This window comes from Danio aesculapii, chromosome 21 (genome assembly GCF_903798145.1).
Source record: "Danio aesculapii chromosome 21, fDanAes4.1, whole genome shotgun sequence".
Classification (NCBI taxonomy): domain Eukaryota; kingdom Metazoa; phylum Chordata; class Actinopteri; order Cypriniformes; family Danionidae; genus Danio; species Danio aesculapii.
In genome coordinates this window covers 43603077-43615542 of record NC_079455.1, presented here as the reverse complement: position 1 = coordinate 43615542, position 12466 = coordinate 43603077, and the positions used below count along the sequence as shown (strand labels likewise).

The window sequence follows — 12466 nt, the reverse complement described above, 5'->3', positions numbered from 1 at the left end:
ATATATTAAACTGATGCGATGACTAACATTTACTGTTACTCTCTCTCTCGCTCTTTTCAGATGCAGAACCAAAGTCTCTGTGAACTGAAAGTGTGATGTGAGTTCAGTCATGCTGGACAGCATTGGTGTGAAGTTTGCTTGACTCGGTCATTTGATCCCATTGATGAAGCGGGTTAGATTTCATGGTAACTGATAGTCACTTCTCTCCGTGTGTGTGATTCAGTCAGCAGTGTTTTTTTTTCACTCGTTCTGGTCCATCATGCTACATAAAGATGGCCGCTAGATGGAGTATTTTAAATTAAATTATATTATATTAGATGGTGCTGTTGGACCATATACCATGACTTGAAGGGACGGTTGACTCAGAATTAAAAATAAAAGTATTCCTGGTCCATCATTACTTTTTTATTATTTTTTTTTATTGTTATCAAAATGCATCAATTTCAGATATTGGAAACTTAAACACGTTTTAAAATTGATCATATCATTGTTGATTGCTATAAATTCTCAAAAAAACGACATCAGTGTTTGATAATGCATCAATATACAAGCATATAGATGTTCTTCAGATAAAAGTAAAATCCAGTCCCAAAGGTTTGTGAGACAAAGGTAAAATATTACATTTATTTTCTACACTTATAAACTGAAAGGGACGCTCCACTAAAAAAAAAAAAATCTGTCATAATTAACCCATCCTCTCTAGTTTGAAACCTTTGGGTTAAAAATGTAGTTTAAATTTATACTACATCACGTTAAGTAAAAAGATAGCCACGTAAAGAAAGCATGTGTAACGATTGTTGACCTCTGCGTTGTGATTTTCGCTATCGTCAGCAACTCAAAGCATCGACACCTTACAAAAGTGGTTCTCAGTGCCTCTTTATTCTGGGAAATAAATCACGTTAAACAGTGGGCAGCAGACAGAACCGTAGCAGCATCAGCCATTTTCTGCTGAACTACTTCTTAATATTTTAACAACACAAAATAACTTATAAATTACATACCTGAGAAACAAATCAAATGACATTAAACACAGGGCAATATACTGCTGACAATACTGAAATAAGCAAAAGACGTAACATAAACAACACTCTCACTTTAAGGATGGCTTCGTGTCATCATGATAGCAACAACATGCAATTTTTACTGTAAGAGACACAAAGCTCGAGTCTATAATATTGCGTTTCTTAATAAAAGTTCAGTATCTAAATCTATCAGAAGCATTGAGCATTTGTTGACAACTCACAGCGTTCATTTATACCCCAAAATAATCATGTTACACTTTTGTGCTGAGCGACGGTAGCCCGCAAGGACAAAATAAAGAAAACGCCTGCAATGTTTTAACCACTAGGGGGCACCAGACCATCAATCATGTATATAATTCTAATTTCATGTCAGTTATCAGAATGAATCAGTTATTCTCTATTACAAACGTTACACATGCAATCAAGTACAGGAGTCACCCTGGTCGTAACCTCCCTGGCCATGGTTTCATCAGCATAACCGTACCAATTCAAATGCATAGGTGCTAATCCAATGAGAAGGGTTTAAACGGAGATCGGAGCTCCAAGTAAGCTGTACAAACCTATTTGATGTCTTGTACAGTCCAACCTGATGTGTGTATGAATGCAAGGGCGTAGTTTTGGACTTGCCATTGGTGGGGATGCACTGGTGGTGCTCGCTTTGCAGGCAGTTTCTATTTTTTTTTGTGTCAGCACACTTAGAAATTGAGCATTGGCGACCCATGTCTCTGAACAATGACACTGTTGCAGGAAAGTTACTGTTAGGTAAGACGGAGGAGCGCTGTGATTGGATCGTATCAGCTCTTTCTCATAAATTAATATGCAAAAACTGAAAACCTGATGAGGTTCATTACACGGCAAACAAACACCACGAAAAGTGAAGAAATGTTTAAACCAGTAAACAACTTGTTTCTTAGACTATCTGAATCTAAAATTGACAAAAATTAAAGCAAAAATTAAGAGAATGATAACAATTTTATGAAATGTGAATAATGTTCAATGTTAAATTATGTAAATGTTTAGGATGAGCAAGGGATTTTGAATCCTGACTGTTAAAATACCACATGAGAGTAAAGCAACATTTGTTATAATAATAACATCATTAACAATAATTCATTGTTATAATTTGTTATAATTCTTTAGGTAAGCTGTCCTAACTTTATTTATTTGAGTAATTATGAATTATAAATGAAGTAATATGTAGCCTATAGCATTTTAACATTACTACTTTTTAAAAACATGACATGCCTAACATTAACCAAGGTTATAAAATACTGAATGATGATCATTAATTTACTGATACATGACATCTGATGAATATATATATATTTACATACACACAATGTGAAACATTAACATTTTATCATTATTCATTATACACACACACACACATACATACATGCATATATACACAAATACATACATGCATACATATTATATATATATATATACATACATACACATACATACATATACATACATATACATATATATATATATATATTTACATACACACAGTTTAAATATATATATATACACAATTTTTAAATTCACTTATCTTTTGAGGGTGTATATTTGTCACCTCTAGTATCGAGCCATGCCTATTGCCGTGACATTGCTTGGAAATTTCTTTTTAAACTGAAAGAGCAGTTTTGCTCTAAATAACGCAAAAACAAACTATTTCAACTGAACAGTGAACTATATGTGTCCTAATAATGTTTTGAGCAACGTGCCACACATAAATAGGCCTGTCTTTCAACATCTCAAAAAGTGTGTGTTAGGATTTCAAGACCCTTTAAGCTCTAGGTTGTTAAGACTGCACCAGACAGCGAGTTCTTTAACTTCTAAGACTCAATCACCATCGTGAATGAGGTCAATGACTGTGGTGTCATTTCCAAATTTCATGAGCTTGACAGAGGGGTGCAGTGCAGTTATTGGTGCAGGGAGAAAAGCAGTGGGGAGAGGACACATCCCTATAGGGTGCTAATGCTGATTGTATGGGTGCTGGATGAGAATTTTCAGCACAATCTCACGGCAATTCGCAACTTTTTGATTTAGTGGCTAATTCGTATGTAGTATGTATGTATGTATTTAGTACGATATGCTCATCCGCCAGTGATGGTTGGGTTTAGGGGTGGGGTTAGGTGCCACGCCTCCTTTTTAAAATCGTACAATTTCGTACGACTGAACTCGTATGAATTAGCCACTAAACTGACAAAACGTAAAATACTTACGTTTTCTCGTGAGATCAGGCTGGAATTTTCCCAGCTTTATTCTAATTTTTTTAATAATTTGCCTTAAGCATTTGTCAGTAGAGTGCATGTAATTTGGATCAGCTGATAGGGATAGGACAGCCTGGGATTTCAATTTTTAAATAAGCTGAGAGCAGAGTTTGACTACAAGCCCTGTCTGAACTAGCGCAGAACGCTTATTTACACATTTAGCAGACACATTCGTACAAAGCAACTTACAATTAAGCAGACATTCAGCGATTTAACAAGAGGCACAATATAGACAAGAAGTGCTAGTTATACAAAGCAACTGTTTGTGCTCAGAGAATAAAGTGTTTGAGTAAGGAAGGAGAATTATTTTGTTTTGTGGTATAAGAGCAAGAATATTGCCTGTAAATGTATTTTTTTTTATTAAAGGTGAAGTAACTGCAATAATGAGATCACAAGTATTGACATTATTCTTTCACATAATAGTGAGCACGGCCATAAAGTCTTATGGCCATAAAGTCTTGAGACCATTGATTTTTAGCCATAACAAGCAATGCAAATTGTATTTTCTTATAATATATATTTTCTTTGTCAGAATGATAGTTCTCTGTAGAGCAAGAAGTTTGAGCTTTACTGCTATTTATTATTCTTAGTAATGAATTGAAAGTCCAAAAACAAATCGCACATAGCTTTTGCACTGCAAAATCAATCAATAGGATTAGAGCTTGATTCAAGTTTAGTCTAAATATGCAAAAAAAATTGTGAAATATCCTTGCACAGGCTTGCGTTTCTGTTCTGATGCATTTGTATGTGTATGAATTCAACTCAATGAGATGAAAACTGAAGTGTGACTGCGGTTTAACATCTACAAGCTGCTAATCTGACTCTGGCCTTTCTTTGTCAATAGTTCATGGTATTCTGTTCTGCAAAATTAGGCTATTCAAGCCCTCAAAAATAAAACAAACTCTTCAACCGTGCATCAGATTATGAATTAATATATCAGTTGTCCTCAGCCTTACTGGAAATCTGAAATCTCACTTCAGTAGATTCACAGTCCAGGAGCAGCTTCAGGATTGTTCTGCCACTAACACAAGAGACAGAAAGACAGGCAGATTGTGTTATTAGACATAGTATAGATTTTAAGGATTATTATTTGTATTAGCAGTGTTGATGACCAGTTTTTGTGTTATTACTTAGCACTTAAAAGTGAATATAGCACTGGCATTATTATCTTTGACACTATTAGAAAGGACAGTGGTGATTTTAAAGGGCAATGATGAGAATCATCGTTTGGACAAAACTGTGTAGTGTGTCCACAGTCATATTGGGGTCATATAAAGACATTTAGTTTCTTTTTAAAAATTTCCTCATGTTAAAATAGGATACAAATCCTATTTTGAGGCCCACCGCACCGCAATGTGATGTAGGGGTGTGGTTTCACTGCCCACCGAATTGATTGACAGCCCCGTATTAACAGGTCTCTGTAGTAACGTGATCATATCAGGATGTGCACAAAGCAACCGGGATTAAAAGATCTGTTCAGCGCTCTGTGGTCATCAATTTTACAAGTTTAAAATGTTTTTAAAACAGTGCATGTTAATGAATTACAGCGATTTTAACGTCTTTATCACCGCAGCCGAGTGTCAGTACAATTATAAAAGAAGACGCTTCAATCCCGGTTTGTGGATGACATTAACATAACGGATATCCATACAGCAGTGGATATTAACGTGTATCCTGTCACATTTGCGTGCAAAAACAGTGGAAAGTTAAACATGTGTGCTATGTGTGTGTGCGTGAAACATTGTGTGTGACTCATTGTTGCAGAAAGGCTTTAATTAACTCAACAACAAATACATCAGATAATCATTAATAAAGTTCTTACTGTAGCATTTCTCACAAACGTTACGTGAGATCTGCTTCCTTCATGTCTGTAACTGTGCTGTTTATCTGATGCAGCCGAGGTGGAGATTGAGCCACACTCTGACAGACACGTGGGAACGGTGGGCGGGGAGAACTAGCACTAAAGGCACAGGCAACAAAAACAGCTACAGTGTGTTCAGAGCAGAAAATCCAATACTCTGAAACCTAAATAATCTGATGGGTGTTTTGAGCTGAAACTGTACAGACACATTCTGGAGACTCATTTTAAATTGTTATTTGAAAAGGGGGTAAAATAGGTGCCCTTTAAAGCAAAGTGAGGGAAAATCTTAGTACTTATAGGAGCAAACAAACCGGAAATCAATTATTTTATCAGATTAGTAATCATTCTTAGGTCAAATGTTGCCTGCTACTTAAAAAAAAGAAAAAAACTGTATAATGTCACATCTTTATTGTAATGTGTCTATAAAACTAAACTGTTTGTCGAAAGTTTGTTGTGTTCTGTGAAATAATTGTTTCCTCTGTCTTCACATTCATTGAAATGTCCATTAAAGACCAATTTCTTACTGTCAGGGGGCTTTTCTTTGCTGTCACGCCTTTTTTTCCCACCCAGTTCTTTCTCTCTTTTGTCCAGTTCTTCCTGTCTTCTCTTCAGTTCTCTCTCTCTTCTGTCCAGTTCTTCCTTTCTCTTCTCCAGTTCTCTCTCTCTTCTGTCCAGTTCTTCCTTTCCTCTCTCCAGTTCCCTCTCTCTACGGTCCAGTTCTCTCTCTCTTGTGTCCAGTCCTCTATTTTGCTGTTCATCAGGAACACTCTTATAAAAAAAAAACACACATTAATTCCACATTAATTTTCACAGGCTTTTTTCATACTTTGTTCCTTACAGGTTATTTTACACTTACATTGATTCACTGGAGAAATCATGTTTTCTCAAATATGACAGAGTGAATGTGTGATTTACAGTGTTTATATTTTTCTCTGTGTGTATATTTCATGAAACAAAGATTTTAACTGAACCTGTGACCTTATACTACAACACTTTCCATTATCTGGCAAAGCTAAGGGATGTGTACTGGGGTTGGACAATGAAACTGAAACACTGGCCAATTTATTAGTGGAGGTTTCATGGCTTAATTTGAGCAGCCTGATGACTAGGGCCACACAGAATCTGCTGACATTTTTTGGTATTTCTGCGCAGTATTTTTAATCTACGGATTTATGCGAAATGATTTTGAGAGTATCATAACTAAAATCTTAATATATGAAATATACATTTTTAACTTGTATTTAATGTTTACTATGCAAATCCAATTAGATCCACTTATTTGGTAAGCAAAGCAAGTCTCTCATACAATATATCTCCTAAAAGACTGACAATATTACTTTACAAACTGTATTGTAAATAAATCATATTGTAAAGTGAAGTGGAGACGCTGACAACATGGAATGAGGATCCAAACGCAGGTTTGTTGAACAGAGAAGGCAGGCAACAGTCAACACAGGAGCAAACAGATGTACACGGGCAATTCAGAGTTGTGGTCATAAAACAGGCAGATGGTCAAAAGGCAGGCAGCAGACAGGAATAAACAAAACAAGGATCAAAAACACAGTAAGACAAGGCAAGAAAAACGTGTCAATGTTCACTAACAGTTCAACAAGAATCAGCGACTTGTGTGTGACACAGAGGGGTTAAAATAGTCCGAGTAATCAATGATCATGAGTATCAGCTTTGTGTGTGTCCAAATGACTGTCAGCTGTGGCAGGAGTGATTGGTGCAAAGACTTCTGGGACATGTAGTTCAGTAGGAAGTGATTTCCAATGGAGAAAGCACTGCTGGTGATTACAACAAACTACAGGAAGTATTCTCCAGCAGAGAACACACTGCTGAAGATCACGACACATATGAACATTTTAATATTAGTCAATAACTATACTGAAATTAATTTAAAATAAACGAAATAAATATAATTAATACACATTTCCACAAGTAAAAAATAGATTCAATTATGGGCAAATCTGTGGAAATCCATGTGGGCCTACTGATGGCCAGTCTTCAGTAATTGCACATTCCGTCTGTACGACCAGAGTGTGATTAATTAGCAGAGTAATAGCACAGCATTGCTTAAAATATTGCAATACACACAACATTATAGGAGATATGTCAAAGCTCAAAAGAGGACAGATTGTTGGTGTGCGTCTTGCTGGCCAGCTGTGACTAGGATGGCAAGACTTTGTGATGCATCAAGAACCACAGTATCCAGAGCAATGTCAGCAAACCACCATGAAGAAGAACCACATCCCACGGGAGTAACTATGGATGCAAGAGGAAGCTGTCTAAAAGGGATGTCCAAGTGCTGACCTGGATTGTTTCCAAAAAACTAAACCACAGCTGCCCAACTCACTGCAGAACTAAACGTGCACATCAATTGTTTCCACCAAAACTGTAGGTTGGGAGCCCCACAGGTACAATATACAGTACTTGGCCAGGCTGCTATAGCCAAACTTTTGTTTACTTGTGTCAATGCCAAATGTCGGTTTTAATAGTACCAGCAGTGAAAACCTTGGGCTGTGGACAATGTGAAACACGTATTGTTCTCTGATAAGTTCACCTTCACTGTCTTTCCAACATCTGGGAAAGTTACAGTGTGGAGAAGCCCCAAATAAGCATATCAGCCAGACTGAAGATGCACAGAGTGAAGCATGGGGGTGGATTTGGGCTGCAATATCATGGTACTTCAATACTCAAATCACAGCTGAGTACTTGTGCTAGATAGGCACGTCACTGCCAAGGACTACCCAATCATTATGGAGGACCATGTGCCCCCAATGGTTCAAACATTGTGTCCTGAAGGCAGTGCCTTGTATCAGGAAGACAGTACACCATGAAAGTAAAGTCGAACATCTCCCATGGCCTGCACAGTCACCACAAATTAATATTATTCAGCACTTTGGGGTGTTTTGGAGGAGCGAGTCAGGAAAGGTTTTCCTCCACCAGCATCACGTAGTGACCTGCCCGCTATTCTGCAAGAGCTCAAAATCCCTCTGGCCACCGGGTAGGTCTTTTATCTGTCATTCCCAGGAAGATCTAATGCTATATTGGCCACAAAAGGAGGCCCTGCACAACACTAATGAATTATTGATCTAAAACCAGGCGTTTCAGTTTCATTGTCCAACCCCTGTATATGTATGAGTGTATGTAAGAAACTCCTGCACTAAATCAGCAAATCTAAATGTAAAGTATCACGTTGTCTGAAGCAGAATTACTAAATCAAAACAACTGCATGCAAGTAAATGACTTACAAAAATTCTTTCACATGTATGTTGTAAACTTTATCGAAACACTAAATTAGATTAAGCTGTTACAGTGGATTGACTCACCGTTGCGTTCCCCATGCTTAGCTGAAACAAAAAAAAAAAAACAGTTAAAGATCACAGTGATCTTTGGATGACATTTTAAGAGCAATTTAAGAGCAATTAAGACATTTTAAGAGCAATTTAATTCAAAGCAGCAAATACAATCATAATAATAAAACGCATCAAACATTACCACCAAACCAGACAACAGTTCAGTACATTTAAATATTTAGCTTTTCTGAAGCCTTGAAACCATCACTATTTTTAAAACCAATTTCCATCTGTACTTGCAAGCAATAGAATACACCAGGGATGGGCAAACTCGATTCTGGAGGGCCGGTGTCCTGCATAGTTTTGCACCAACCCTAATCAAACACACCTGCTTGTAGCTTTCTAGTGATCTTGAAGACACTAATTAGGGTGTTCAGGTGTGTTTGATTAGTGTTGGAGCAAAACTCTGCAGGGACACCGGCCCTCGAGGATCAAGTTTGCCCATGCCTGGAATACACAGTATAGATTATTAATTAGATACATCAGAAAACGCAGAAGATATAGCATTTAAATTCAATTAATTTTGAAATTACTGGAAAAGTATATTTAATTTCATATTAGGATCAGTTTTATTGCCAAGTGTGCTTCACACACACAAGGAATTTGTTTTGGCTATACAGAAGCTTCCAGTGTACATAAAATAAATACGGAAAAAAGAAATACGATAAACATTAAACAGAGATGCAGTTAGTCAAAATGGATGTTGAATTGTGTGTATAGATTTGTTATATATATATACAGGTTATATGGTGCTGTGTGGAAATGCTAATGGAGAAGGTATTGCATTGCATATTGATATAAGGTGCTGTGTACAGGTGTTGCAAGTTTATTGCACAGTAGGGGAATATTTAACTGTTCATGAGGTAGATGGCTTGAGGAAAGAAACTTTTTTTGTGTCTGGCTGTTTTTCATAATACAATTTTTTTTTAATAATACAGTAACATTCAGCATTGAACATCCATATTCACTTGCGTTCAGTAACAATAAATAAGCCCAAATCGCAAACAAAGGTCAAAGTAATCATAAGAGAGAAGCATGTTAATGTCCACTGATGTAACTTTAAATTCACTCAAAGAGAAACTGATTCTGCCACATTTTTTTGTTTGTATTGTTGCATTCTGCAACCTGTGGACATTCTTCAGCTGTTATCATCGCCTTCTGTTTATTTCAATCCATTGTTCAAAGCTAAATGTTTGCCTTATATGTTGTACAGTTATATTACAGATATTTTGCATATGATTATTTTGCATCTATATGTTTACAGTTTTGCAAGAAGAGTGCACGAGATATGCAAATCGTGTCCAACTGCCTGAACGTCTTTAAGATGTAGCAGAAGAATGATTTATATAAGTGATAATAGATAGCTATTGAGAAAGTGGTTCAGACGTCATAAAAAACAAATATGTATCACATTCCAATATTATTTTATTAGTTAATATATTAAATAACATGAACAAACAATGAATAATGCATTTATTACAGTAGTTGTTCGTGTTTGTTAATGAAAATACAGTTCATTGTTAGTTCAGGTTAGCTCACAGTGCACTGACTAATGTTAACAAGCATGACTGTGGATGTTAATAATGCATTAGTAAATGTTGAACTATGATTTATAAATTCTTTACAAGCAACGTTACTAAATTGTTCACGTTAGTAAATACAATAATGCAATCTTATTGTAAAGTGTGACCAACAAATGATATATTTTAAATAATACTAGTACACGTAAATGTGCAAAAGCTGTGCCTGCTTAATTGCTTTGAATAAATGATGAATCACTGGGTGAGGTACGTGCCTAAGGTTTAATAGGTCTATTTCATCTCTTGATGCTAATTGCAAATATCTAGGGTTTAAAATGAAAGACTTTGTATTGTAATACAATCTTTTATAATACTATTAGTATTAATAATAATAATAATAATAATAATAATAATAATAATAATAATAATAATAAACAACAATAATAGTAATTTAAACATTTAAATATATAATTAGCTTTTTTTTTTTTTCCACTTTGCCCATTCCTTTACTAAATGACTAAGCAGTTATTAATCTATTAATCATAACTGTCCTCTCGCAATAACTGCGTTAGAATTTCCCACAACCATAGTCAGCGCATCCGACACTGGGACGTTTAGAAGGCAGGGTTGTTGTGAATAAAAATTCGCAAAAAAATAAATAAATGGGTTTGAAAAAAATCACATTAGCAATGGAATGTAATAAAAATACATGCTTACCCGTGTCGAATTAAGAAATCGTTATATCGGAAACGATAAAATAGTCTTCAAGCCCATATAGAGCAAGCGATTACTTCGAAAGTGAAAGCAAATCTGGCTCTTGCTCAATGACGTAAGAAACAATAGCGTAGACAGCCGTAGATGGGCAGCCAGGGATGGGCAGTATTTACGATACATGTAGGCCTATGTGTAGCAGCCTGGTGAAAGGATGGTTCATTTTTCTCAAAAAAAGGTGTACCTCTTTGCAGTTATTGGCCTCATTTTCTATTTAATCATGATTTAAAACCCTGAGTTTAGGTGCTATATTAAGCACTGTTATTATAGCTGGATTAGCTTGTCAGATGCTCATCATAACCACACTTTTTGACGTACCAAAAATATTTCCTAAATATTTAGAATAAAGAAATATGATATTCATTTTTAAAATACAAACTTATTCCATCATATGTCATTAGAAAAAAGGTTTAAATGTAAAAACTGTAGCCTGTTGTAATTTATCAGGCAAATAACAAACTAGTCAGCACATTCCTCAGTCAGAATTTGGCCATTTGAATAACAAAAAACAAAAATAAAACAACAACAACATAATAATAATAATTTTGAGCATCACAATTTTTCTAGCCTCTCTTGTAAGAAAGTACACAGGCCTGTAGCCAGCCTAGTAAATGGGGTGGTTCTTTTTTCTCAAAAAAAAAGTGTATGTTTTTGCAGTTATTTGCCTAATTTTCCATTTAATTATGAGATGTAAATTCTGAATTTAGGTGATATTTTAAGCTCTGTTTTATAGCTGGATTAAATTTTCGGTTGGTCATCATAACTACACTTTTTGATGTACCAAAAATATTTCCTAATTATTTAAAATTAGAAAACACGACAAATATTTATTTTTTGAAATACAAATTTATTCCATCATATGTCAGTAGAAAAAAAGGTTTAAATTAAAAACTGTAGCCTGTCGTAATTTATTAGGCAAATAACAAACTGGCCAGCACATTCCTCAGTCAGAATTTGGCCATTTGAATAACAAAAAATGAAAACAAAATAATAATAAATAATAATAATAATAATAACAATGATACTACTACTACTGCTACTACTAATAATAATAATTTAGAGCATCACAATTTTTCTAGCCTCTCTTGTAAGAAAGTATGTTTGAAACAATAACAACATTGGCCAAATTAGTGTTCAAATTGATTTTAATATGGGCCGCTTTTGGTGCTTCACACTTTTTTTATTCGTCATGTTTTCTTTCAAGAATAAAGTCCAAGACTTAGAATAAAATTGACTTGTCTATTGTTTTCTCTATTTAAAAACAATGCAGTAGTTAAAGATGACTTCTCCTGTGTCAGATGTTTACTTGCACAGCTGGATGTGGGACTCTTAAAAAAAAATATGTTTGCACTGAAGAAAACTGATTAACTGAAGCCTTTTTCGATGGGTTATTTTTACTATTCATGATGCCATAGCAGTCAAAATAATACAAATGAGCTCATCAATGGGACAAATTTTGGGCTTTTATCAGTGAGGAGTGGGTCTTACGAACCACTTGAACCCCTCCTACGCCCCCACATTTTGAATTTTAAATACAAACTAGTATTTTGTAATGTGTATTTGATAGGGTTGATGAAGCTGGCCTAATATTTCATATCAAAATACTTGTGTCTTGTTTTTTAAAATACTTTGTAAGAATTCTACATGGTGATGT

General features: G+C 35.2%; 1 protein-coding gene across 1 annotated transcript; it reads right to left on the bottom strand.

Annotated features, from left to right (window-relative positions):
• Window positions 1-2581: 2581 nt before the first annotated feature.
• Window positions 2582-10844, bottom strand: LOC130214863 (ribonuclease Y). Its single transcript, XM_056446699.1, has 4 exons — window positions 10759-10844; window positions 8495-8515; window positions 5687-5930; window positions 2582-4322 (listed from the first exon to the last, which is right to left on the bottom strand). The coding sequence occupies exons 2-4, from the start codon at window positions 8507-8509 to the stop codon at window positions 4306-4308; spliced, it is 276 nt and encodes a 91-aa protein (XP_056302674.1). The 5' UTR covers window positions 8510-8515; window positions 10759-10844; the 3' UTR covers window positions 2582-4305.
• Window positions 10845-12466: the final 1622 nt, after the last annotated feature.